This window comes from Pseudopipra pipra, chromosome 10, assembly GCF_036250125.1.
Source record: "Pseudopipra pipra isolate bDixPip1 chromosome 10, bDixPip1.hap1, whole genome shotgun sequence".
NCBI classification, from domain to species: Eukaryota; Metazoa; Chordata; class Aves; order Passeriformes; family Pipridae; genus Pseudopipra; species Pseudopipra pipra.
Genome location: NC_087558.1, coordinates 15,008,254 through 15,034,434, shown reverse-complemented (window position 1 = coordinate 15,034,434; position 26,181 = coordinate 15,008,254). Strand labels below are relative to the sequence as shown.

At 40.1% G+C, this 26,181-nt stretch overlaps 1 protein-coding gene and 1 long non-coding RNA gene across 4 annotated transcripts in view; one reads left to right on the top strand and one right to left on the bottom strand.

Moving 5' to 3' along the window:
• LOC135419699 (uncharacterized) overlaps positions 1 to 26,181 on the top strand; it is a 65,512-nt gene that overhangs the window by 30,086 nt on the left and 9,245 nt on the right. The window lies entirely within an intron of this gene.
• The window catches only part of SLC9A9 (solute carrier family 9 member A9), a 181,823-nt gene continuing 165,926 nt past the window's right edge, over positions 10,285 to 26,181 (bottom strand). For both annotated transcript variants that reach the window (XM_064666392.1, XM_064666393.1), the window contains 2 exons: positions 13,877 to 13,982; positions 10,285 to 13,355 (listed from right to left, as the gene is read on the bottom strand). In XM_064666392.1, the coding sequence (XP_064522462.1) occupies positions 13,149 to 13,355; positions 13,877 to 13,982 (313 nt within the window). In that variant the 3' untranslated portion in view covers positions 10,285 to 13,148. The remainder of the gene's footprint in view (positions 13,356 to 13,876; positions 13,983 to 26,181) is intronic.

Genomic DNA, 26,181 nt, shown 5'->3' with positions numbered 1-26,181 from the left:
AGCTTTTAAATTTCTGAAGTCAAAGTGGTTCCCTTCCTTCAAAAAAACTCCTGTAAAATATAAAAATGCAAACCAAGTTCCTAGTCAGAAGGATATATTCTCTCAGAAAAACCAGTAGTCCTGGCAGTGCATTAGAGAAATTGGCTGCACTGTCCAGATTTATGCTCCATTCGGCTCTTGAGATTGCTGTAAAACCTACTTAAGGTATTTGAATTCAAGCCACTGATGCACGACAGGAAAAAGCGGCACCACTGAAAGGCAAACATTTACAGGGCAATTGCCACTGTGCCTGGCAAGCCCCTTTCTTAGCACAAGAATACTGTCTGATAGGGCTAACTTCTTAGTTAGGACTAAGCTTTTTTTGCACATAATGATAAACCTGCAGCTGGCCTAATGCAGATATTAAGATTTCAGTGGGTAGATCTGAAATGAAGATCACACTGGGTCCCTATAACCTTCCCCTCTCTTAGGGTGAACCTTACCCCTGTTGCTTACATCTGGGAAACAGGATGATTAAAAGTTCACGTTGTGAACACTGCCAGCAACATCTGTCCCAACACTGGGAATCCAGGTGGGAGGGACATGTGAGAGCTGTCTGGGTGTCCTGGGTAGCCCAGCTCTGGTGACAGACGGGTGTGTTTCCCTCTGCTGACACGCTGGGCAGGCAGAGCTGCAGCCTGCAAGTGCTGCTGCTCCTGTGGCTCCCAGGACTCTGGGACTGGGGCCTCCTCTCTGTGTTACCTCCTCTTGCCTCCCTGAAACTAAGGGCATTTCAAGTTTCAGAACTTCCTAACTGCTCTAATTCATTTAAAAGAAAGAAAAAACCCAACAAACCAAAACCACCAGAAAAATGGGAAATTAATACTTCTCAGTTACTTTTTACCTCCTAGCTTCCTTTCAAGCAATAACAAATTAGATCTTGTGGAAAAAAAGGCGCTTATTGCACTGTTTCTTTTTTTTAAACAAAATTTTTAGTTTGTCCAAGGGAAAAACTCCAAGGAAAATTAAAGTGTTTTCTTCTAAGAATAGGAGTCCTGATTTTATATTAGCAAAAGTGATTTTACTGGGGAAAGGATTTATGTATTCTTTCTTCAAGAAAGTGTTTTCTTTTTGTATGAACTTTCTTCTTAGGTGCATCTTTTGTCCCCTGGAACTTTTCTTAAACAAAACACCAAACAAAAATAGCCCCTAAACTCCTACTTTGCAAACCTTGGGATCATGCCAAGTTGTCCCAAATGTATGATTCCTACTGTATAAGTTTCCTTTTGACTTAAAGGTACGTGATACTTAAAAATGTCTCTGTTTTCCTTATAAGTGTATAAAAGGAATGTTTGCCCGATGGGCAGCTTATATGAATGACTTATCACTTTATTTTTAAAAGAAATCTGCCAGCTATGTGCAGCTGGGTGTTTAATTCATACTGAATAATTTATGCAAGAAATTTGTCTTTCATGTATTCATAAACTGGAGTTAAGCCTGAAATTAAGATTATGTTAAAAAAAGAATCTACCAGATGCTTTTGCTCATGGTCATATTAATAGACAGTTGTCCTTCCTTTAACTAGTGTCGGTTTCCTGGCTTTGTCATCATGTTCCCATTTAAACCTCTGGGGGTTTGGAGGGCTCAGCATGGAAAAAGATTATTGCTGTGGGATGGGACTTATTTGGGTGAAGACAACGGGGAACCAGCTAAGAGAGGAATTGAGCTGGTTTGAGAGGGCTGGAGTTCATGAGATAAATGACACTCTTTACTACCCTGTCCCTGCTGGAGCAGAGAGATACTTCTTCTTTCTTATCTGGGAAGCCCTGTGCATGTCCTGTGTCCCCAGAGGGGCTCTTGGCCATAGCAGTTGATCTCTGGGCCTGGGAGAAGCCTAAAAAGGCTGTTGGCCAAGGTTCAACGAGACATGTTCATGTTCTTATGATGGTTAATCCTTGGGGGGACAGAAATTCCTTGTATCTGAAATATTTCCTCCCCTTCTGAATTAGCATAAAATCCCGATATTTTTTTTATGAGGACCTTAACCAGTATTGTTATATAACTGGAATATTTTAAGATTTGCTTTCAAATCTGAGTATAGTATACAGTGTCAAATATATCCTTCTATACTAATATTTAGTGCATTAAGTAGATAAACAGGCAAAATTTTAACCAAAACAAAGAAACAATCAAAATGATTAATATCACACTTCTGTTCCATGAAGCTTTTAATGAAATCAGCACAGTATTGTACGGCCTTTGAGTTTGATGCCAAGGTGCTTTCTTACTGCAAAACATCTGAGTGGTATTTTTGACCACTCTACAATAAGTGCTCTGCAACAAGGAGAGATAATTTAACTATGCCTGAGACACTCTGAATTCCACAGCTTATGGACAGCACTGCAGTGGAACAGCAAAGGTATGACTGTCCAAGGGGAAATAAAATAGGGTGAAGAAAATGGAACATCAATGAATGTCAAGACCATAGGACTCTGTCCTGGGAACACTTGTACAGGCTTTGCCAGATGTCTGCATTGTTGAGACAGGAAAGAATATTTTATATATAAAGGGGAGGAAAAAAGGACATGACTGAGGGCAAGAGGGTTTATGGCTCCCTTCAAAGGGGGGGATGCTTGCTGACCTTTACCTTTGTCATATACTGCATTTTTCACAGGATTTGAGGCAGATCTGCCCCTTCTGAAGATGGCAGGCAGGAGAGCAGGCAGTGCAGAGCAGTTTGCCATCTTCAGGGAAGCATCAGCCTAACACTGACAGACACTGGGGATAAGTGCTGGGAATGAGTGATTGGTTTCTCCAACCTTCAGGGGTGGTGACTTTTTGTCAAAACAGTTTACCTGGGTGTAAAGTGTGGAAATACACATCCTTGCAGGAGGAGAGTGGGAAGGGTGTATTTCTTGCCTGTCTGGAATGGCTCTTGTCCATGCAGGTGTAGGCAGGGTCTGGCCAGGCTCCTGCTCCCTTGGGAGCTTGTGAAGCAGATCATCCTTCCTTCACAGAAACCTGCTCAGGGGAGTTCCAATGCCTCATCCCCATGGTACTTATAATGTCTGGAAAACTGGGGCAGAGTTTGCTGAGGCATGATTTGTCGAGTAGGTGGAAATGGGTTGAAAACTCAGGAATAAGGGCTGGGAGTTTCACTTTCTGGAAAGTAGATATTAATGGATGTTTGTCACTGGGCTATAGCTTGAAACTTTAATTAATGTAGCTGTACCTTAGCTTGCTAATTATTCAGAGATATTAATTTCTAGATAAAGAAAAATCTCTTTGTAAGAACTGTGTGATGGCAGGTGATATATTAATGAAGTTGACCGGTTTAATTAGAAAATCTTTTAAGTTGTCTAAGTTTCAAACAATTCAGGTCTCCATTTAATACTGTGGAGATGCATGGTGGCAAATTCAGAGAGTGGCTTCACTGTGGCACAAAATGTGAAAGCGCTAGAGTTTCAGTTCTCAGTTTATGCCTGAAGGAGAAACCTCACAGATACAGTGAATGATTTTCCCTGTGTGCAGTATATCCCAATATAAATTGCCGAGCTCATCTGTGTTTGTAGCTGCTTGTGAAGTGTATTCTCGTGTTTTCAGAATTTGAAAGAACAGATGGTGAAAGCTCTTCTAAATAAACTGAGTCCTAACCAGGCTCTAAACATGAATAAATCCTGGATGTTAAACCCATGAAGAATCCCAGAGTTTCAGGCACTGTTAGTACTAACAACCACATTTCTAGCCTTGCACTGTGGTGTCCTGAAGTGATACCTTTCTGTACAGAAGTTTGAGGAAAAATCCCTGTCAACTAAGGCCGTTATGAGCAAATCATACAGAAGGCATGTGCTGAAGCAGCCAAGGGAAATAAGCTGCAACACACTGGGCTTTCACACAAATTGTGACTCCACTGTGAAGTCCTGCAGGCTGCTCCACGCTGCCTTGGCTGCGAGGCTCAACAAAAGATGAGGTCACCACTTCACGTGCTTGCCCAGGTCTTAGCCTGGTCCTCCCCAGGTAGCCTTCAAAAAAAAAAAAAAAGAAAAAGGAAATAAAAAAAAACCAAATCCAACAGCAATGATCTGAAAAGGGTCAGTCCTGTTCAGGTCTCTAAATTATTCCTTGCACAGCAGCTGACTCACCCTGCGGTGAAAATTGGTTTCATTCTTGGTGTGGGGAGCTTATTGTGCCAATCTGAAAAAAGTGTGTTTTATGCTGCACTTTTGCTTTGGAGGCCCTGCTGGGAGCAGTGTGTGTTTTTGCACTTCCTAAGGGCTAATTTCAGTGTGACTTTAAGGCTGTAGCAGGTTTCAGTGTGAGTTGTTGAGTATTCATCTCTTGTAAAAAATAGATTATTTAATAAGGAGCCCATGAATTTTAGGAGCTTAAGTTTACATTCACTTTTAAAAATTACTATCAGAGTTTAATATGAAGCAAATATTTGGACAACCTTAGACTTATAAAAAATGAATTTATTGGTGAAGATGAACTGGGACTTCTTATACGCTGCTCCACCCTTTCATTGATCAGGTTCCTGTAGGAAAGGAAGGGGGAAGTGGCAAAGGGGAGGGTGTGCCCTCAGACAGCATCTGTATCTTCCCCACTCCAGTTGTCAAGGCTGTACAGTTTTCCTCAGGCCTCTGATTAAGGTGGGACATAAAACAAGCTTAAAAGTAAATTATTATTATTTCATGCAGCTGCAATAGAACTGTGGTTTTGACTGTGTATTAATGGTACACACTGTGTCACTACTTGTTCATTGTGGGTATTGCATGAGCATAAAGGAATCCTACAAATGGCTTTTTAGTTCTATGTACAGAAGATGAGAATTTCTGTAAAATAGCCCAAAGAGTGTTATTTCTTGGGAAGTTTAGCTGGAATACCTGCCTTTGGTTACAAACGTTTGCCATTAGTGTTCTTTATGTGTGTGGGGCTTCTTTTTTTTTTTTTTTTAAAGTTAGTTGTTGGTAGAGGTGGTTTGCCCTCTCAGAGCACCTGAACTACATTAACAATCAGGGAATCTGCATCCATGTTTACTGAAATCATCTTCCACTGTTTGAAAACTTCAGTTTAGGGATAGACCATTGCAATTTTCCAGTGAAACCCTGTCAGATGATAGCATATGGTGGGCTTGTGCAGAGGAGGAGGGTGCTTGTTCTGAGCCAAATTTAGGAAGTTTTGAGGGCTAATAACACATCTCCATTATTGGTGTTCAGGCCTGTAAATATCAGGGGCTTGGTGTTTGTAGACAGATTCTTGCAGTAAACAAAACAGTTAAGAAATAGAACAGTGTTTTTTTTTTTTTGCGTAGGCCTGATGGTTCATGCAGCAGAAACTAGAGTACTTGTCTCAAGTGTCCACTTCACATTAGCTTTCATCAGAAAAGGTGCTCCAGTCACTCCTCTAATCAGCAGTGGCAGCAGTACTCTTGGAGTACCAGGAGGAAAACGTGCCTGGACCACAAACAGAAAGAGAGCAGCACCACCTTCCCTGCTCTGCCAGCTTGGTTTGTTGTAGATAAACGTGAGCTCTTCCATCAGTGAGGGAGCTTTCTCCCCTGGATTTGCCCCAGGCTGTGGAAATATGTGCAAAGGGTGAAAAGAAACGGTTTGGATTTGGGGTGTGTATTGGTGCTCTGCAGCTACTGCCTCTGTGCCAGAATCTCCCCAGCAGTGGGTGTCAGCCAGAGTGCCCAAGCTTTGCTATGGGGAAAAAATGATGCAGACAGATTGCTCATATGATATTGCTCCCTGGCACTGCAACCATGTCATGTTGACCTTCCTGAGAAAGGCTGCAGAACCATTCTTAGGGCTTTTTTCTCCTGTTGGTTCCTTTGGTTAAAATTACATGAGCGCTTGCTCTTAACTTCTGTAGTGATCATGGCCAGGCTTTGCGAACAAAGCTCTGGGAAGGGCTCTTACCCACGTTTGTTGCAAGCGTGCTGGTGGCTAATAAGGCCAATACGAGACAAGCAGGTCCGGTTGCAAAAGGCACAGCAGAAAGACTCCTTAGGTGGTATATTCTGCAAGACACGGTTCTTTCTGCGTTGTCTTTTCTCCTTGAGAGTGATCCTGTGTGCTTTCTCAAAGGAAACAGCAGTGTTATAGATGGTGTGTCTCCAGACTTCCTGACTGGAGGCCAGAGTAGACCAGTTGTGATGATCAATATGGCCAAGGCTGAGATGTTGTTTCAGGGAGTCCTTGTATCTTCTCTTTGGGGCTCTTCTCATGTGGAAGCCGGTGGCAAGTTCACCATGAAGCAAGATCTTAGAGAGGTGGTGATCTTTCATCCTTGAGACATGCCCTGCCCAGCACAGCTGTGTTCTCAGCAACATGGCCTCAATACTTGGTGACTGCTGCTTGCTCTAGAACAGATGTATTGGTCACATAATCTGACCAGTGGATGTTTAGGATTGTTTGGAGGCAGCGTTGATGGAAGTGTTCTAGGAGATGCAGGTGGTGGCGGTAGATGACCCATGATTCGGATCCATGTAAGAGAGTAGACAACACTATGGCTCTGTAAACACTGATCTTGGTACTTTTCTTCAAGTGTTTATTTTGCCAAACTCTTTTATGAAAATTTCCGAAGGCACTATATGCCTTTGACGGAGAGATAGACAACAGGTTGGCAATCTTACCGTCCGAGGAAATGAGGCTACCTAGGTGATTAAACTGCTGGACATGATTTATGCACTAATTTGCCAGTGGTGATATGGGGATGATGGAAGACTTCCTAAGGTGCAGGTTGATAGAGAACTTCTGTCTTCTTTAAGATGACTTCCAGCCCAAAGAGCTCAGCAGCGTCTGCAAAGCAGGATGTTAAACACTGCAGGGCTGCTTCTGTGTGGGCAACAAGGGCGGCGACATCAGATAATTTAAGGTCTTGGTGTGGGCCTTCAGTCGCCTTAGGTTGAAAAGGCTTCCATCAGTATGATATTGAATGTAGATACCATCCTGATCATCGAGGTCTGCCATGGCCCTTTGGAGCATCATGTTGAAAAAGATTGTGAATAGGGTTGGTGCAAGAACGCAGCCTTGTTTCACACCATTAGTTAGTTATTAGAAGGGGCTCAGAAAGTGCATTGCCATATCTGACTTGGATGTGTTGATCCTCATGGAGTGAGATGATCATTTTAAGGAACTTGGGGGGACAACCTAAGCGTTCCAAAATCTGCCATAGACCTTTCCTGCTCATAGTATCGAAAGCCTTGGTGAGGTCAACAAAGGTTACATAGAGACCTCTGCCGCAGGTGTGGGGCACCCCCCTGCCCTCCTGAACCTCTGTAGTGATAGTGAAGTGCCTAAAGGATATTGAATGCATTTGGCACCCTGGTTTTGGGCATGATCACCACTTGGGGGGAGGAGTTATATAGTTTATGCAGTCTTGCATTGTATTAGTTGCTTTTTGAAGAACTGTTAAAACTGTGTTGGGTGTGAATATCATGCACAGGGAGAATAGGACTTCATAAAATTTTGCTAGCCCAAGGGGTGGGAAAAGTAAAGTTTTAATTTTAAAGTAAAGGTAAACCAGAAATGGTGAAAGAGACAACTTAGTGAAGAAAATGAACAGCTGGTGAATGAGGGAGAGATGAAATAAGGAAGACTGAAGAAGTTATATCTTCAGTTGTTTTTCCGCACTTCTGCAAATATCAAGCTTGTGTTGCTTTTATTGCTTTGCCAACAGTGCTATTGAAGGATTAGCCTTTCACCTTGGGTTCTTTTTCCTCATTTTCTTTAAATTTGGTCAACCTTCAGCTGGCAGATACCTTTTAGGCCTGTGGAATGCCTAAGATTTTGCAGTGCAGTTGTAGTGTCAGGACTATCTATGGCTCAGCAAAGTTTTTAGGAGTGTTCTTCAAACTAACCCTTAGTTTCTCACACTGCTGTCGAACACCTAATTTGGAGTTTAGTCTGCAGTTGCTATGAATATCTTTCTCAACTTTTTCAATTTGAATATCTTTGGCACTGATTCTTCCTGCCCTTGCTCCCCTTTTCCTTCCTTCATCATTCATTTATTCATGTCCCTTTCTCTTTTATATTTTCATTTCCAGTCAGGCATGCATTCTAAAGGTCCTGTACCTCTGGAATAAGAAATCTCATTATGCTTATGGGATATTACCCTATTTCAACTCACTTATGTCCTAGGCTTATGAAATGTCCAGTGCCATGGCATAAAGTTATTTCTTTCAGTGTTTAGATTGTTACGTATATGGCTCTCTCTAGTTTCAAGTTCTTAATAAAGTACCAGTATTTTATTTGTCCATCTGCCTTTGCTGTAGCGTACCAGAAACAGACAGCATGTGGTAAACAGTGATGTAGAACAGTAGCTGGAAAACACTCCTGGATATTCTCTGCTGCTTCCTGCAGCAGAATTTCAAGCCCTGATGGTTTCTCAGAAGGATGGTGTTAATTTGACATGCTCGGATTTGGGATCCTCTGAGACCTGAAACAATATTTGTTCTTCCGTACCTCAGATATGATTTTTGTAGGGGAATAATGTTGACCAGTAACACTGAATTAGTTGGGGAAAATGTGGCCTCTGCTCTGACACTGGTGAAAAAAAGGTTTATTTGTGAGCAGAATAATTCTTGTTACACATGTGGTGCAGCACTCGCTGCCTCCTCTGGTGTGTGGAGGGAAGACTGCCCAGAGCCAGGGTGGGCTGGTGTGGGAGGAAGCCAGTGTGGTTGTTTACAGTGGGAAAGCTGGAAGGGTTGGAATTCCAATTTGCTAATTGGAAACATGAAGGCTGTGGGTTTGTGCTGTGGAATTCCATGAAAGTAATGTGGCCCATCCTGGTGGTGCCAAGGAACTGTTAGGAGCGGAGCCAAAGTTGGAGATGGAGACCTGGTTACCTTGGGGTAACTGTAGGAAAGTCCCTGTACCTTTCACAGAGGAAAGACAAACCTGGGCCATAGGTGGGCACCACAGAGCTGACTGACATTGTTTTGCTTTTTGAGGAATTTGTCTGCATTTTTAAACACATGCCAGGATGTTCAGTTGGGAGTTTTAAAACTGAAGTGTGACTTGCACCACAAGGCTGTTGAAGGGGATCTTGGCTTGGATGATGCCCATGCTTGCACTAGGTTGTCTTATTCTTTTAATTGCTTGAAAAGGATGAATAAAGAGAGAAGTACTGCACTGGCAAAGTTTTCTGTTGTACTGTTCGGAACCATGCACTTGACTATGTGATTATGGTGTAAAAAATGTGTGTGTTAACAAGAACAAAAAGCAGGGGATTTCATGATCTGAAAATTGACTGGTAGTGGGACCAAGACTGTGGGATAAACTAATACTTGCTTAGAAAATTTGGATCAACTGGAGAATTGTCAAGTTCTGAAAGACTTTATAAAATAAAGCTTTGACAAGTCATTTATAGTTCACTGAGCAGAATTTGTCTGTTGGGACTATATTACTAGAGATGAGCTTGCTTGTGTTAAGTTGTTTAAAATGTTCAGAACTGGTTTACTTTAAGATGTAGAAAAGGGCTATTTTCCATTTTGCTAGAAGGAAGTAGGGGAAAACCAATTTTGTCTTCAGAAGTAGTATTTTCTGACCTGTAAAATGAATATTCAGGGTATCATCTTTGTTCTCCGAAGTTCATGGTTAATATTTGTATCCTAAGATTTCTCAGTCTCTGAGAAGAAAGAATTTTGAAAGCACACATGTAATGTTTATGTGCATCTAAAATAGACTTCTGTATGTTGCTGCATTCGTGTTGTACCCAAATGTACACAGCACTCAGGCTGCTACCGAGCTCAGCATTACTTGCTGGCTGATAGCAAAATACAGACCAGCTTTGAAAGGGAAACAAAGACCCACTGAACAGACTGTCCTGGGTCAGCAAGGTACTTCAGTGAGTCGTAGGTGGAAAGGGTGTGACCTGCTCTCAGGGCTTCAATACAATGAGTTTAGTGGCTTAAATTATGCACAGGGTTGATTGGTTTGGAGATAACCCTGATGTGGTACTATGGACAAGTTTGAGCTTTTAATACAGCTACATAGATGTTTACTTTCACTGGCCCCTGCTTTCAGTGGGGTTACAAATGTTGCACTTCTCTGTGAAAGCTATCATAGTGATCTGATATTTTTAGTGCAGTGTCTTTCTGGACTGGTTGTGCTCTATGTCCAGAATTCATTCCACTGCTTTCAACCTTAGCCAATGCTCTCCACAGTTCAGTATAAAATTTCAGTTATTGCTTCTGAAACCTGAAAGGTTTAGTAATATTGCAGATATCCACCTTTCCTATAATTTTGGCCTTCATACTCAGTATGTAGTCACTACATTTTGACAGTATATATTACATTTCATTTTCCAAGCACTGTTTTATTAGATTAACTCAGATACGAAGAGTAGCTTCACATTTATCATGAGTGACTTGCACATTCAGTCAAACACTATGTGATATTGAGTAGTTTAAATCTCCCGTGTATGAACTGTAAATTAACATTAAAGGCCTCTCTTAACATCCATTTCTGTTTAAAGTCATGCAGAATTACTAGTTGTAATTTCTTCTTGAATGCAAATATATCATCTTGTTCTAATGTTGTTTTAACTCTCTTGATCTGCATGTCATGAAAAGAATACCTTAAAATTAGGAAATAGGAAGGCTGAACAGCATAATGGACAATTGAGACTCTTATTGCTATTTAGTAGAAGCTTCAGGTTTGCTTGTAGCTCGTATTAGTAGTTTTCCTAAAAGCCAGTGATACTTCAGTTGTTGAGCATGGTACCCATCCTGTTGGGACCATTGATTCAGCCTCTTGATAGTTGTAGCATAAAAATCTGACCTGTGAAGATGGGAAGTACGACTCCTCTGTCAGAAGGGATGACTTTCTTTACCAAGTAAAGTAGCCCTTTAAGGCATCTGGGTAGAACAGTGTGAAAAGTATTTGCTACAGACTTTTTTTACAAACAGAGAATTTCAGACCCCAGAGCTCTCAATTTATCACATTGCACAAATGTGAGAAATCTGGGCATAGGCACAATAAATAAATCAGTAAAAACCCCATACAATATGCTGGAGGGTGTATTTCAGAGTAGAGTATAAGAGCAGAACTCTTGGTGAAGAGCTTGTCATTTCCAGTTTGTGTAGCAATTGTGAAATACAGCTTTGCATCTTCATAATACTACAGCAGTTTATTGATTTCCACTATAATGTAAAGACTGGGATCTGTGCTTCCCAAGAAGCTTAAGAAGCTGCCTGACTTGCACTCAATACTTCTGAAGATTGAAATCAGAAAGTCTGGCTGCTGAAGTCAGGCCTGTGTTAGCAGCCATCCATGAGAATACCTTCTCTCTGTGTTGCCACATATTCACCTCACCCCAGTGTGTCTCTGCCTGCCTATGCTGCCTCTGTTCTCTTCTGTCTCCCAGGGCATGCTCTGCAGTGCACAGTACTTGCCCATAAAACCTTACCTCCTTATCCATTCTCCATCCCTGCTTGCAACCTGCTGTGCATCTTTCCCCACCTCATGCAGCTAAACAAAGCAAAGCATGGAGTTGGAAATTCATTAGTTCTTCTAAGAACTCGTTATCATGCCTGAATATTATTTGTTTTAAACCACGTTGGGATTAAGATCCTTTGAAGCTCCTTGATTAGTGTTTAGGGGAAAATAAAATGCCAGTTTAAGCTTCTGATCTTTCATAACAGCACGTAGAGCTTCAGTGTTCAAATTTATGCTTAAAATGGCTGTTTAATAGTCACTTTTAACCAGAAATTAATTAGCCTGGAAAAGGATAACTAAAACTTGATTATATTTGCATTTGTATTTCAGGTTCTTGTGATGAAATCAAGACCTATTCAGCTTTAGGACTATTAATGGAGATGGCTTGATTTTTATTCTTTTAGATCTCAAATTTCTTGCTTGCCCATTGTCTTTGTATGCTAAGAATGATCTTACTTGACAACTCCTGATGCTTTGACTTAGTACGAATATCATCATGCATAGTTAGTTGAAACTTCTGTGGTGGGAAAAGGCACGTGCTCTAATGAAAGCCTGGCTCTATCCCTGGTTTTGCATTGCTTAGCTGATATGTGCCAAAGCTGATCTGTACTAATGCTTGATAGTAGTATATGGCAGCTTAGCTGTATGTATGGCTGACCAGCTGTTCATCCAGTTACTGTGTTTATGCAGAACAATTAATACTTTGATACATAAACTCTCCTCTTGGGATTTTTTTTAATATCTAACCACCACTGTCCTCATTGCTAGTGTGATATTGAGTGCCCGGCTTAACTGGAGAGAGACAAGTTTGTCCTTGGAGCAGACAGTCTTAAGAAATAGCTGTTTTGCAGAAATATTTGATTAGAAACAACTCCCCTTGAACAATAACAAAAGAAACAGTTAAATCAAAACAATGTTTAGAATGATCTTTGAAAACAACAAAACTTTTCCCACCATGTAAGCTTTGTGTGTTGCCAGGCCCTAACAAGTGCCTTGAGGAATAACTGCTGTTTAAATAGTGGTTGTGCCCATTCAGTGCTGCCATAAACGGGTGTTTGTTGCTGATTTTATGGACTTCAATGCCTCCTACTGTCGATATTCAGTTGGTGAAACCCTATATGGACTAGGCTATATGTGCATTTAGAAGACATGTTTGGCTGGTTGTCAGGAAAAATCTGTACTGTGAGCTTGAGGGAGATTTATCTATCAAGGCTGAGGTACTGCAATGTGTGTTAAGCATTTTTAGATTACACACACATTGGACAAGAAATCTTCTGCTTCTTCCTTATAAAAGTAATAGCTACTGGAGTAGTAGCTAACTGTGGATCTTTTCAGGACCAGCTGTATAGAAGAGTTGTCATCATGTGAGCAGGAAGCTATTTCTCTCCATTCCAACTTGCTGAAGACTCTAAGCAACATTCAAAGACCTGGGTACACGTGAGGGGAGAGGTGCAGTCAAGTGCTGAGACAACACATGACCGTAACTGTATTTACAGTGGGCTGATACTGCCCTACATCTGCTGAAGTCAGAAAACCTGCACATTGTTGTAGGTATGTGGATGATAGTAAACTACTTCTATGGGAGGAGCAGGCATTTATTTGGTGAAATCTGAGTTGTCTTTGATTTTTGTGCATAGTACATTTTTCTGGCCTCTTGTTCACACAATAGGATCTTTTGCTTCTTTGTTTTAGTCTTCTTTCTTGTCATTAACGTTTCCGTGTTCATGCTGGGGAATTCATCTGGGGTTGAAGCTGGAGTTTGTACCCTCCTAATCCCAGATCTCCTTCTTGAATATCTTCCTTGCCTGTAGCCTGGGTAGAGCCTGTCCTGTCCCGTGCTGGCACTGGTATGTGAGCAGACGATTCATAGTTTTCGGTCAATTCATCATTATTTATGATATAATCTGTGTCACCATCCTTGAGTTGATCCTGTATTCAAACAAAGAAAAAAATCTGTGGAAGAGAGACTCTTGAGGAGAATTTTTGTTAAAGCTTAAATGAAGAACAAGTCTAGTGCAATTTTGCTTCCATTTTGTTTCATTATTTGCTTTTTTTTCCAGGCGTTCATTTACCATCTTATTGTTGATTAAAGCAAATAGTTGCCTATCATGTTCTGCACTTGAGCAGTGTTGAGAAACATAACCTGCCCTTCAGATATTTTAGATAATTTTAATGCTTGAATATCGCTGATGAGTAGCCAATACTTTCAGCATCTGGCTGAATTATTTAGAATATATCAGTCATATTTGAAACTCACGGTATTTAGTGGCCAGTAATGGAAATGTAGCACTGTACCTTCTGAGACCTCATCTTCACAACTCTGAAGAAACTGTATAATTCTTACACTGAAAGTAAGAAGTTTTTAGAAAAGGGACTATACCAAAGTGTTTGATCAAAAGTGGCAGGTTTTGGATAACATCCTGAGGACAATTAATCAAGTAGGTACTTACCCCATATGCAGTGGGGCTGGTCAGAATCCTGGCAACAGGGTTGCACCATTCAGGTAACGTTGTTGTGAGGGGTGGACCAGCGTGGGTTAAGATAGGTTTTAGGTATCTGTGAGGTTTGTTAAAGAATATTTCCTGTAGGGTCACTGATATCAACATGCTGCTCTATTACACAAAGAAATTTCATTTTAAAGCACACGTAAGTCATCTAACTAAATGGAAATATAGAAAAGACTCTCTCTACTCTTTTCAGTAATAGCAAAAAAAAAAACCAAAAAAGAAACCCCAGAACAAACCTCAAACGATTTGATGCTCAAAACCTGTTTTGAAAGGGTACCAGAATGGCTGAAGGGAATGTGTCATGGGATACACAGATGCAGCAGGAGCTGGAAGAGAGGAAGAGTGTACTAGATTGTTTCCTGTTAAAATTACATAAGAGATCACACTTTAAACAAACAGTAGACTAGAAGAGTAAACAGGACAATTTAAGATGCCCCTCTATCAGCCAATTTATGTAAGAACAGTAGGGAACATTTTCTTACATGTACTCGATCTTTTGTAAAGTCAGTGCATTTCTTCAATAGACAAAGTGTATTTCATCAAATATTAAGTTTCTTTATTGCTGGGAGTGTTCATAAGCTGTTCTCTGTAATACTTCACTTTCAGCATTCAACACATTTGTTTTACACTTTATACATCAATGCTTCTTTATATAAAATTAAGTAAGAAAGAGGCTTTGTGCTATTGTCTCACACCTGTCTTTCTAGTCTTTTCATCCAGAAGTGCTTTTCTGAGATGAAAGAAAAACCCGTTCATCTCGAGCAATTACATCATCTGCGTATCTGTCAATACCAGCTCTCCCGTGAGTCCCTCAAGCCGACTTATCTTCTCTGCTACTTCTACTCGCAAAGTAATTTTCAGTGTTCTTTGGCAAGCAGGTCTGTCAGCTATTTTTGCTGCTAGGAAAATTTGCTTTATTGATTTGTTGTCCCACTTTCTCTGCCCTGCTCCTTTCTCTTGCTTCCTTGCTTGTGCCATCTTCCCCACTCTTTCCTCCCACTTCCTTAAAGAAGAGAGGAACAAACTTAACACTGAGTAGCGATTCAAGTTCTGCTGCAATATTGTACAAATATTGAGGGAGGAACACTGGCTCTTAGACCTAACCACACCAGTGCCTCCTTTGCATTCAGTTTTGGTTGTTTATGGTCTCACTGCTTTACATACAAAGCAGAGATTATTTATCCTGAAGAAACTGTTATGTAAAATATGCTTATGATCTCAGTTACAAATTGAAAGGCCAAATAACTTGTTCTGGGCTCTGTACTGCAGCCATGGAAGTTGTTCTATAGTGTATGAAGTTTGTGTGTGTGCATTTGTATTTTTTTTTTTTTAAAGTTAAGCTGGAGCTGCTGGAAAATTGGGTGATTTCTTTATCCAACGTCATATATTGAGTTAGTGTGAAACATTAATTGAATCTGGTTCAAAAAAAATGGTGAGATTTCAATATTCTTATCAGAGCCATGATCAAGGTGGGAATCTCGTGAGATCAAATTGTGTGGGGAAGGTTTAGATTGTCTGATTTCTGGTGGAGTAAAATCAAGCAAAAAATCCTCTTCTGATCAATTCCCAGTCTTATTTGAAACCTCCAAACTGCCAAGCAGTTAAGAGCTATTATTAAAAAGCAAAGTATGAAAGCCATCAATTAGAGTTGTTCTGTTTTCAGCACTTCAGATAAGCCTAATTAAAAGGCCAAAAATGGAAATACAAGCCTAACTTTTCGTTTTTAATCTTTGGAAATATTTGCTTTGTTGTTACAAACAACTTGAACTGTTTGAACTGAGCTGTCAGACTGAGTGTGAAAAATACAGGCTTGTAGTGGAAGTTGCATTTGATTGTACTGAGTTCTGTCTGTTCTCTTCTTTTATTCTCTTCCAGAATAAGTAACTGAAGATGAATATTCCTCTACATTTCTTAATCTGATGGTGTCTGAGCTAGGCCTTATTTGTAAGGAGTCTTATAACTTCATAATGAGCTTTTCTACCACTCTGTAAAAAAGCAAGTCCTGTTTTTGCCATGCAGCAGTGGGGGCTGCATGCTGAAGCAGGCAATCTACCCAGCCACCACAGTAGCCTTCAGTCCTTTGAGCCACTACTACTTTTAACATAAACTCTCGTGTCTTGTGTATTTAACTGGTTGCTGTGTGTGTGTACAGCAATGTCCTGGATTTGAGTGATTACTTCATTTCGCAACAGGTTCTCTAAATCCCCTTCCTTTTGCATGTGCTCTGACACATTCATTGTGTATTATCCATGCTTCTGCTTTGAAGCCTCTTGAGATGCAGTTTAAAGTGAATGCAATTTTCTTGTGCTTGTTGTGATGATTCTGTAATAAATAATTTATCTTTGTTCCTTATTTAACTAGTTATTATTCAGCCCACTAAAGGAACTTAAATTGCACTGGCCTATTTTTCATTGTTTTAATAACCTATGCCATAAATGTTTCCTCTTTACTGTTGACACAGTTGTTTTATAGCATTACAGACATAATCACCTCGTTTAGTGCAGCATAGAAGAGGAAGAAAAATCCGTGTGCTGCACTGGCATTTCAAAAGTGTATCAGACGTGGGTCTACAGCATTTTAAGGCTGGCAAGAAGTCTTATCACACTCCAGCTGCTCTGGTTACATCTCCAGGGAGAAGTAATTTAAATAGTGCAAAACTTACCTTTTTCTATTACACTAAGTTCCTTCCAATTTTTAAAGCAGCCTAAGTGTAACCTCTTGGCATAACTCAAAAATTACAGTTGAACCGAATTCATGCCTGCCTAATCGGGGACAGGGAGAAGATAGCAGGAGAGGTTTGCACTTCACCCCTCTGTGGGCAGAGCAGCCCACCTGCATGGCTCAGACTAAGCCATACAACACACTGTGTTAAACAACATCATAAATATTGTAAAGGTGGTAACTTCTAAGTTGTGAAACTGAATTCGGGATGCCAGTATTTGTATGTGCATAGAATTTTAATCCTTATACAGTGCTGGCATGTTACCATGCATTGCTTTTATAATAAAATACCAATTTTCCTGTTGATCTCCAGGCTTCCACTCTTGGTTCTCATGCCAGAAATGGTTACCCTGGGTCCTCTCTTTGCTATTTGACCTTCCCTTTGCCCAAGCAGTTTGTCTTCCCTCACCACTAGCCAGGCACAGTTCCTCTCCCTTTCTGTCTCACTGATACCTGACATCTGAATCTGTTTCCCCCTTGCTGGTTCAGTCTGTGTCTCTTCTGAGTTTGCCTCTGCCCTGTCCTGTGCCGTGCTGCCCAGCAATGAGCACAGAAGGCAAGTGTGTGAACCATGTGGCCCCGAGTTACACCACAGGGAGGGTGTTTGCTGGGGCTGAACAATTTAAATAAGGGCTGGGGGGGGAGGTCCTGTGTGCTCAGTAGCAGCAGGACCTTCAGAATTTAGCTCTTGACACTGAGAAGTGGTTTGGTTATTCACACTCTTGAAAAAAGGCCCAAGTTTCCAATGTGATCTAGTTTAGACTAGAGTTTCAAAGAAATGGCAAAAGCCATCTTCAAGGTGGAATGTGAGGTCTCTACTCTAAGTGCAGTGCATTTAAAAATAATCTCCTGAGAAACCAAACAATGGAATTGTGTGATGTGCTTTTCTTTAATATTATGTCTGAAACAAACATGTATTATGGAAATCTTCCTCCTGCTTCACAAAAATACAGGAAATCTGAAAGACACTTTTCAAGGGAGAAGTCTCAGGTAAATTTGATGAGAAGCACTGCTGACACTAGCCATGTTGCAGAATGTTTAGGTTTTCATTATGCACAAAATTCTGAGATGTAAAACCAATTTTGACATTATATTAGGAAGAAAAATCAGAACCTAAAAATTCCTGTGACTGCACTTTGTTAAATTGACATGTTCCTCTGAATGTTGAGGGTGTTGGCAAAAATCACTACTTGTCTTTTTGATTAAATAGCATTAGTGTGTTCAGATAGGGGAATATACTCTGGTAAAAATGTTGTGCCTGTTTTGACTTGGTTCACTTTTCTTTTGTTGGAGGAACAAAATTCTAGTACAAGTGTGACTCTGCTGTGAAAAACATCATAGTGAGAGAGAAATAACTTGTTCAAGGGGGAACTTGTGACAAAAACCAACCACAGCAACAAAAAAATCCCAAAACAAACACCCCCCAGCAAAGCAGCAGATGTAGTCACAGTTGGAAATATATAAGGCAGTTCTGTAAAGCCCTGCATTTGGCCCAAAAGATGGCATGAGTTTTGCCTCATCACATAATGGGGGCTCTGTAACTGAAGGCAGTCCCATCCTCTCTAAGGGCAAACTTGCTCACATTATATTTACTATTAAATAGCCCCGAAGCACATGAGTTCTTGTGATACTAGCCAAAACTACATATGGCAAATTTTCCAGAGAATATTCTCCTATATCAAACTGGTATAAGTACACATTTGTTACATGTATGTTATTTGATAGTCTACTGCTGGGTGCTTTATTTCTGCTGTAGGCATGAGTCTCTAGAACTTAATTCCACCACTCCCCAAATCCATCTTTCGTCCAATGTTTTTAAGATTTCTTGAGATTTGCAGCCTTTTGTTTTAGTGTCGCTTTTGCAAATATTTTTATTTTGTAGATTACTTATGAGTTTAATATTACTTTTTGTTGTGCTTATGAAGAAATATACACAAGAAATGTGTTGAAGTAAAGATGTCACTTCTATTCTTTAACCTATTTTCTGCGATAATGACAACTGAGGTTTTGCTCTTTGTTTGGTTTGTGTGTGCTGTTTTTTTTAAAGGCTAATTTGGTATTAGCTATGTGTTAGCCTAAAGATCAAACATTTCCATTTTGGTAGTGTTTGAGTGGGAGCAGGCAAACCATGAAACTTTTATCTGGCTGGGTTCTGCACGTGGCTGACTCCTGCTACCAGCTGACTGAGATTATTTGTGTACTTTATAGCACAGCTTGTGTGCGTGACTGAGCTGGGGAGGCTCAGAGACATCGCCGGGTCTTAAGTGCGTGCACAGAGGATTAAAGTGACCCAAAGGAGAGGTGTTTTACAGGGGTCTCTCCTTCTGGCTCTTGCAAGAGAGGATGCTGTTTTCTTACATACCAGAGGATGGGGAGTTATTGGAGTTGAAAACTTGGGCAATGGTTGTGTTAGATTTAATTGTCAGAATTAAGAATTATGTTTTTGAAAAGACATGAGATCTGCAGTGATTTAACAAGATAACCTGATCTGCACTGTGGAGAAAGTGGAGAAGGAATCACTAAATCTGGTCTAAATGATATTTAAACTTAGTTGTTTCTAGCAAAATCTACTCTAGTTATTTGTGACTTTGTAATGTTTTTATAGAGAGGTGTAAAAAAAATTGAAAATTCCTACTCTAACTTAAAATATTAAACAACTGAAGATAAAAGGAATCATACAGTTGCTCTGCAAAGTCAAGTAATCAGGTCTTTTTTTGATAAGATTCCTTCTCTCTTTCTCATGTCTGAGAGAAGGGAGGATGATGAAAATCAGTATTAATAAAATCTAGTCCAATGTGTCCTTACAGGAAAGTCTGTCTGACTTAGATTCTAGACCCAGATGAATTCTAGACCCTAAGAATTAACTCTGGCTGTCATGCAGAATATGGCTGAAAATTTCCTGCTTTCAACTTTGAAACTGGAAGTATTGCAGAGATGTGGGAAAAATGGAGGAAGTTAATAGAACTGTTCTTAGTCAGATCTTTTTATACATGAGTAGCTGCAGACTGAGAAGTGGCTTGTTCTCTTATATGTGCTGAGTAAAATGTCTGGGATATTTGCAGACCAGTCTTTAGTTGTGAGCTCACTAAAGCAGAGAGGAAAACAGACATCTTACTCTAGGTATTTGAAGCCTATTATATTCTGAATAGAACACCTCTATGTAAGAAAAAAAAATCTTAAAACATAAGTGAAGACTTGCTTATATAACTGATGAATGGTACTGCAGCTACTTTTGAAAATAGGATAGATTGTGCAGAGGATGGGAGAATACTCATATAAGATTCAAAAGGAATATACAAAGAGGCAATAATGTCAGACAAATTAACATTAGAAGGAGCTTTGGAAGATGCAGACTATGTGAGGCAGATAAAGAGAAGAAGAAAAAGCTTCCCTGACATCAGTTGTACAGTAACAAGGAAATGACCCTTCATCTACCAAAAAACCCCCCAAAAACCCAACCTCCCTAATACCCTCCTAAAACCCCCAAGCAAACAAACCAAACAAAACCAACAACAAACCCAAAACCTCAAACAAATGGAAAGCGTGAACAAAAATACAACCAACTCACTTGCACCAACAGAGATGCACGAGTCAGCTCCACACACAGTGAAGAGGTCAGACTGTGTTGCCATCAGCATTGATGACATGCATGTGACTCTTCTGAAGTGTATGTGTGATTTTCAGTTGACATCATTGGTAGGATTTGTTGCCCCTGTCTGCAGACACCCTGCAGTTGGATATCTGAAAGACCTCTAACCTACCAGTCTTGCTGTTTCCTCAATAAAGAGAAATGGCCAAATCCCAATGCAGTTAAATCCAGCACTGCAGGATTGGAATGAACTGAGATTAGAATGAATTTCTTTCTCTCTATCAACTATAAAAGAGTCTAAAAAACTAAATTAGACTTAGGTGGCTAATAATTAAGTATCTAAAACCTGGTGAAATGAATCTTGCCTCAGGACATGAGAATGCAGAATTCATGAGGCAAAATATAAGAAGTGAAACACAACATCCTCCATACCTAGGAAAAATAAGAGTGTATGAAAGGCATCTATTTTTATAATTAGGAAATATTATATTAAATGCATTTAGAATAAGAAAAAGATAAAAAGTGTATAAATTTCCGTGTAATAACTATGGCGCCAATCCACCAGCAGAAATGAAAACTTTAAAATCATTAAGCTTGTGAAAACCTGAGTGAACATGGGATTCATAAAAAGAAATTTCACCTTGGAAAATTTCATTAAAAATATTTCCTGGCATGTGTGAAGGTACAGAAAACTTCTCAGGACATTGCAAAACCGGTCTACCTGTGGCTTGGCAATAGGGTTTCTTTTCCTGCAGAAAAGGAACTTCTGCAGATGGTACATTTAGCATGACTACAAAACTGGAGATACCTATGGCATGAGTAAGCTAAATTATTGCATTGGAAGGGATGAACACTGCTGTGACCTGGCTGTGCATAGACCCTTAAAGCCTTAGAAAGTCTCAGGTGCCAGCTGCCTCAGATGAGATCACTTTGAAGCTCTTCACATGAAGCACAGTCAGTGTATAAAATGCTTGAACCCCGGTGCTGGCAGAGGGAATGAATTTAGAGGCACAGGCAAGTTAGGAGGGATTTTTGCACTCTGTGTGGAAGACTGTGTTCCATGAGATTGTCCTTGGCATCACCATCTGCCCGAGAGGTATTCCAGAGAACAGATGTGTGAAGAATGAGGACTGGCAGTGGTTACACACCTTGCTAATGACAATTTAATGGCAGTGGCACCATGAGTCGAATCATTTCAACATACAGGGAGAGTAAACCTTAAAGATGAAATGCAGCAAAGTATACGTACAAATTGGTATTGTTCAAATGAATTACTTCAGTTGCATCACAGAGGAGGAGAGGGGAGGTCTGACTCAAATAAAGGGAAAGTGATAAAACTTTGAGAAACATCAATAAATTATATCAGGTACAATGAATTTGCACCTACTAAGGCAGGTCCTGAGGGTAGCAATGGTTGTAGTGTTTCTATTCTGTAACAGGAGAACTTTGGGACCAGGAGGGTGGTGGAAAGAGTGGGGAACAAGACTTTCCAAACAAATGGACATCATTCTACTCACACTAAATACTGCAGTGAAAGCAAGGCAATAAAATGGCTGCTGGAACTTTGTAAGCAGCAGCTGGAGTAATATTTTTGCTATGGGCCTCTGGTGATGCAGATTGAAAGCTAAAGCCAGCACACCAAAATTGTCTTCAACTAGAAAAATAATTATTTGGCATTTTTTCAGGAAATCATATGAGATATTTCATCATTGCATTAGATATAACAGCGCAATAACAGTTAAAATAGTTCACAGATCTGTGGAGACTGTTTTTGACAAATCTCCAGCTTCAGCATTGCCAAGAGTCAAAGGATGCTTTCACAGTTATAAAGGTACAACTTGAAAGGGAAATATGATCCCTTAGGAGAAAATTCTGTAAGGAATTTCTTGCACAATTTTGTAGAAGGATGAGATACAAACATGGGGGAAGTCTTGGAGGAGCAGCATGGCTTTTATTCTGATGCTTGCTTGTTTTTGTAAAATATTAACAAAACCAGAAACAAAAGTGATAATTCATTGTATCTTTTAGAAAAAAAAAAATCTGTATAAAGATAATAGAAGTCTTCTCAGAAGACTATGGGATAAAGAGTAAATAAGGAGACTGGTGTCATGGCAGAAGTGAAAGAGAATAGTAGCTCCGAGGAAAAGGAAAATTCTGAAAAAGCTTTTTGAGGCCTGTTTGGTATGGTAAGAGTTCAGAGCAGAGTGCTGTTCTCTTGGCCCAGCATGACTGTGCTGGGTGAAGCCCTTGGCCACACTGACAGCAATAGGAGAACATGGAGATACATCATTGCTTATTTGATTGTGTGACTGTGAGAAACCATGCTCATTTCAGGTATGGAAGTAGATTCCAAAGCTATGTGACAAATTCAGGACATGGTTTAGCCCTTTTGCAGAATTGTATTTTACTCAGTAGCGTGTTGTACTTCTGGCTGGTTTGGTAATGAGTGTGAGGTGCTGGGACTGGCTCAAAATAAGCAATCTTTAAGTCTCGCTGTGCTGTGCCACTGAGAGCAGGACAGCCTTTGTAGAGTCCTGTTAATAGGAAGCTTGTTCAGTTTAATATAGGCTCTGAAAATCTCTACTCCCGTGAGCAGATTGGCCCAGAGATTGTCTTCAGATCCTCTAGGAGCTTTTACCAATGTGTAATCCATGTTATATGCACAATTAGCTAGCTGGATGAAGTTGGAAGTCTCTAATAGGTTTGTGAAGAAAGCACATTAAGAAGTGGAGGGGGCTCAGTGTTGAAGAAGTGAAAACACATTGCCCAGGAATAGGTTTTGTTGTAATCCAAAGAAAGCAGCCTTCTGACAAGCCAGATCTTTGCTGTTGTAAGGATATTTTAAATCAGATAAAGACCAGTTAGAAAACCAAATTCAGTGCAAAGAACAATTGAGGATAATGAATTATGGCACATATCCAATAAATAAAAATTAGTGAACACAGAAAGAAATATGAGATATTTATCCTAACATTCAATACTCAATTCAAATTAGAGCTTAAAATTCTGAATAGGTAAACTGGATACTTTGTTTATGAACAGTGGCAGATTAAAATAACAGATCAGAAGATACATATTAAGAGATCAAACTGCCTTTTGATCAGCAGAGAAGCTTATCAAATATAAAACAGAAATAGCAAAAGCAAATGCTAGATTTCCAGCTGGGATGGCTCATCTCAGTGCTCCTATCACTGTCCCAGCCTGGAGCAGGATAACTGTCTGAGCACAAGAGGCTTTCCTGTGAGCTGGGAATGCCGGAGAATGGTATGTGGAGTGAGGACAGGGAGCTGTGGTGGAGAAGGTTTGAGAAACGTGGGGCAGGTGGGTGGGGAGGGTGGGAACAAGGCAGTGTGACAAGTGACTTCTATGGTGGCATGATTCCTTCTATTTATTACTGCAATACACTGTGCACATGTACTGGTGCTGGCAGGGGCACAAACACAGGCAGTGACAGAGGTGGGGAAAGCACGGTGCACGAATGAGCATCAGGCGTTCTCATTCTGGGTTTTATTGCAGATAGAGAGGTCACTTATTGGGGTTTCAGTCATGAGCTGCTCATAATACAAAAGCCAGCAATACTGTGCATGAGCAGGTGTAGTTATTCTATGAATGTGACTTGGTTAAGAAGCGCATTTATTGAGATCACTGCTTTTCTTTTCCTTTCCCGTCTCTGACAATCCCTGCTCTCAACTCCCAATCCAGATCTGATTTCAAAACTGTTTGCTACTCAGATTTCACCATAATGGCTCACTTCCAAATACCTTCACATTTTAATTGATTTAGACCTACACTTATAGGTTTACACGTCTATTCAAAAGCCTAACTCTGTGTGACCTTATGCTCAGTTTACCTCCTTTTTTTCGCAGCTATTTTTTTCCCCACATAAAACTATAGTCAAATTATTGCTTGGCAGCTGCTGTTGACAGATGAATTGGATGACAACATTTAGATAACTAATCCCATTGATCTATTTTCCCTCGTGAGAAAGCATAAGAAGGAATTTGGTCACTTGGACGCACTTGACATCTCAGAATTCTTACAGAATTTTGTTGCGTGCAGAGGGGACCCATTTTTCAGCAGTGCAGTTAACTGCCTCTAGCACACTTACATAGCTCTGCAGTCTGCTGTGGAAGGGAAGCAAAGCATGGTCCTTTCTGCTCTGAGGTTTCAGCTTTCAGGATTTATTTTATTTATAATTTAGCAGCCTTGCTTGCTTTGGTTTCCTGGAATGCCTTTGACTAAGTAGTGTCAGATATCAAAATGCCTTCTAAGCCAGTAAGGGGAGCATGGATAGCATGGTCTTGTAAAGAACTGGTCTTCTGCAATGGCATGGCTGGAGCTATCTCAGTAACAACCACAGCACTCCAGGGCAGTGAACAGAACATAAAGCAAAGAACTGAAATCTTCTCAGGACCCGTGTTTCCCCAAATGGAAGAGCTTTGAGCAGCACCAGGCATGACATGCCTCCAGCTTTCCATATGAGCTAAGACAGTGGACAAGAATCACTGTGTGTGAACTGCTGAAGTCGTGGCAGGTGTTTGGAAGTGAAAATCCAAATATAGTACATGTTATTTTGATTTGTCCTTCATACTGAGGCGGTGTCGGTTTTGTGAGGTCTAAGGCCTGAATTGTTCCTGTTGAACTGTAATAAGCTCTTGTGCAGAGCTTCACCATTAAGAGTCCCAAGGCAAGGCCTTCCTTAGCACGTCAGGCAGTGTCTGAGGTCACACAGTCCTCCAAGCCCCTGTCAACATGAGGTGTGCAACACTGCCAGAGACACCTGACTGAGCAAGGCTTTCCAGTACTCTGGTATGGACCACTACATCTAGATTTGTCTTGTTCTTTTATCCAAATAGAAGGTCACTTTTTATGTGGCAGGAGAAGGATAACCTCTAATAATTTTTTAAATCAAAATCCATGATGACACCTTAAAAAAATAGAAAAACCCCAAATGAAACAAACCTCCCCAACAAAACAGAAACCTGAGCCTCCCAGAAAACCTGTAGAAAGTATGGAAACTTAAAACATACTGATACTCACTGGGTATCTTAGCAGTAGCAGACATATTTTTGAGTACTTAATGAATTTTATGTAACACTGCAGTATAGAAATTGCTGGCATCAAGGTACACCCTTAGAAGATACAGAGCTTGCACTGCTTTCTCAGGAAATGAGCTGCCTGGAAAGTTCAAGTCAAATTCTTAAAATAAAAAAAGGAAAAGGAAGAGCAAAGGTTCAAATAAATGTCTTGGTTTTGTCAAAATTGGGAATTTTTATTGCCTTTCACTAGACATTATTTAAATTTCCAGGAAATTATTTTAAAGTAGGCTACATTTATCTTCAGCCAATTTACAGTGAAATCCAGGTAGTAAGTATCAAATAGGCTTAATATTGTAAATTGTCAAAAGTTATGCTTTTTTTATTAGTGAATAATAACTAGTTTAAAACTACATAATATAAATTGTAAAGATAGACTTATTTTCTGGTGTTTGGTACTAGTAACCTTCTCCAACCTCTTGGAGATATAGACCATTCTAGGTCTATATCTTGGAACTTTTTTCTTGTGTCTTTCAAAGAAGAAGAGAATTGTAACACAGAGACAATAACATCTATTTAACCTACATATAAGGCTGCTCAGGCTGTTTCTATAGAAAATAGATCTTGTCAGACCAATCTAATTTTATCCTGAGATGAAATTACAAATCTGATAAAAATGACCTGCATTTAATAAGCTTTGCTAAGGCATTTGAAATGGCATTATGATGAAATTATCTCTGTACAGTATCAATAAGACACACATTAAATTAGTTAAGAATTGGCTGGTTGATAGACCTAAAAGAGTAATTGCCAGTGGAGAACTGCCATGAGTTGATATACCCTGAATGCCTGGTAAGCTGTTCATTCAAATGTTTCCTGTAACTGGATTCCTGGAAACAAAC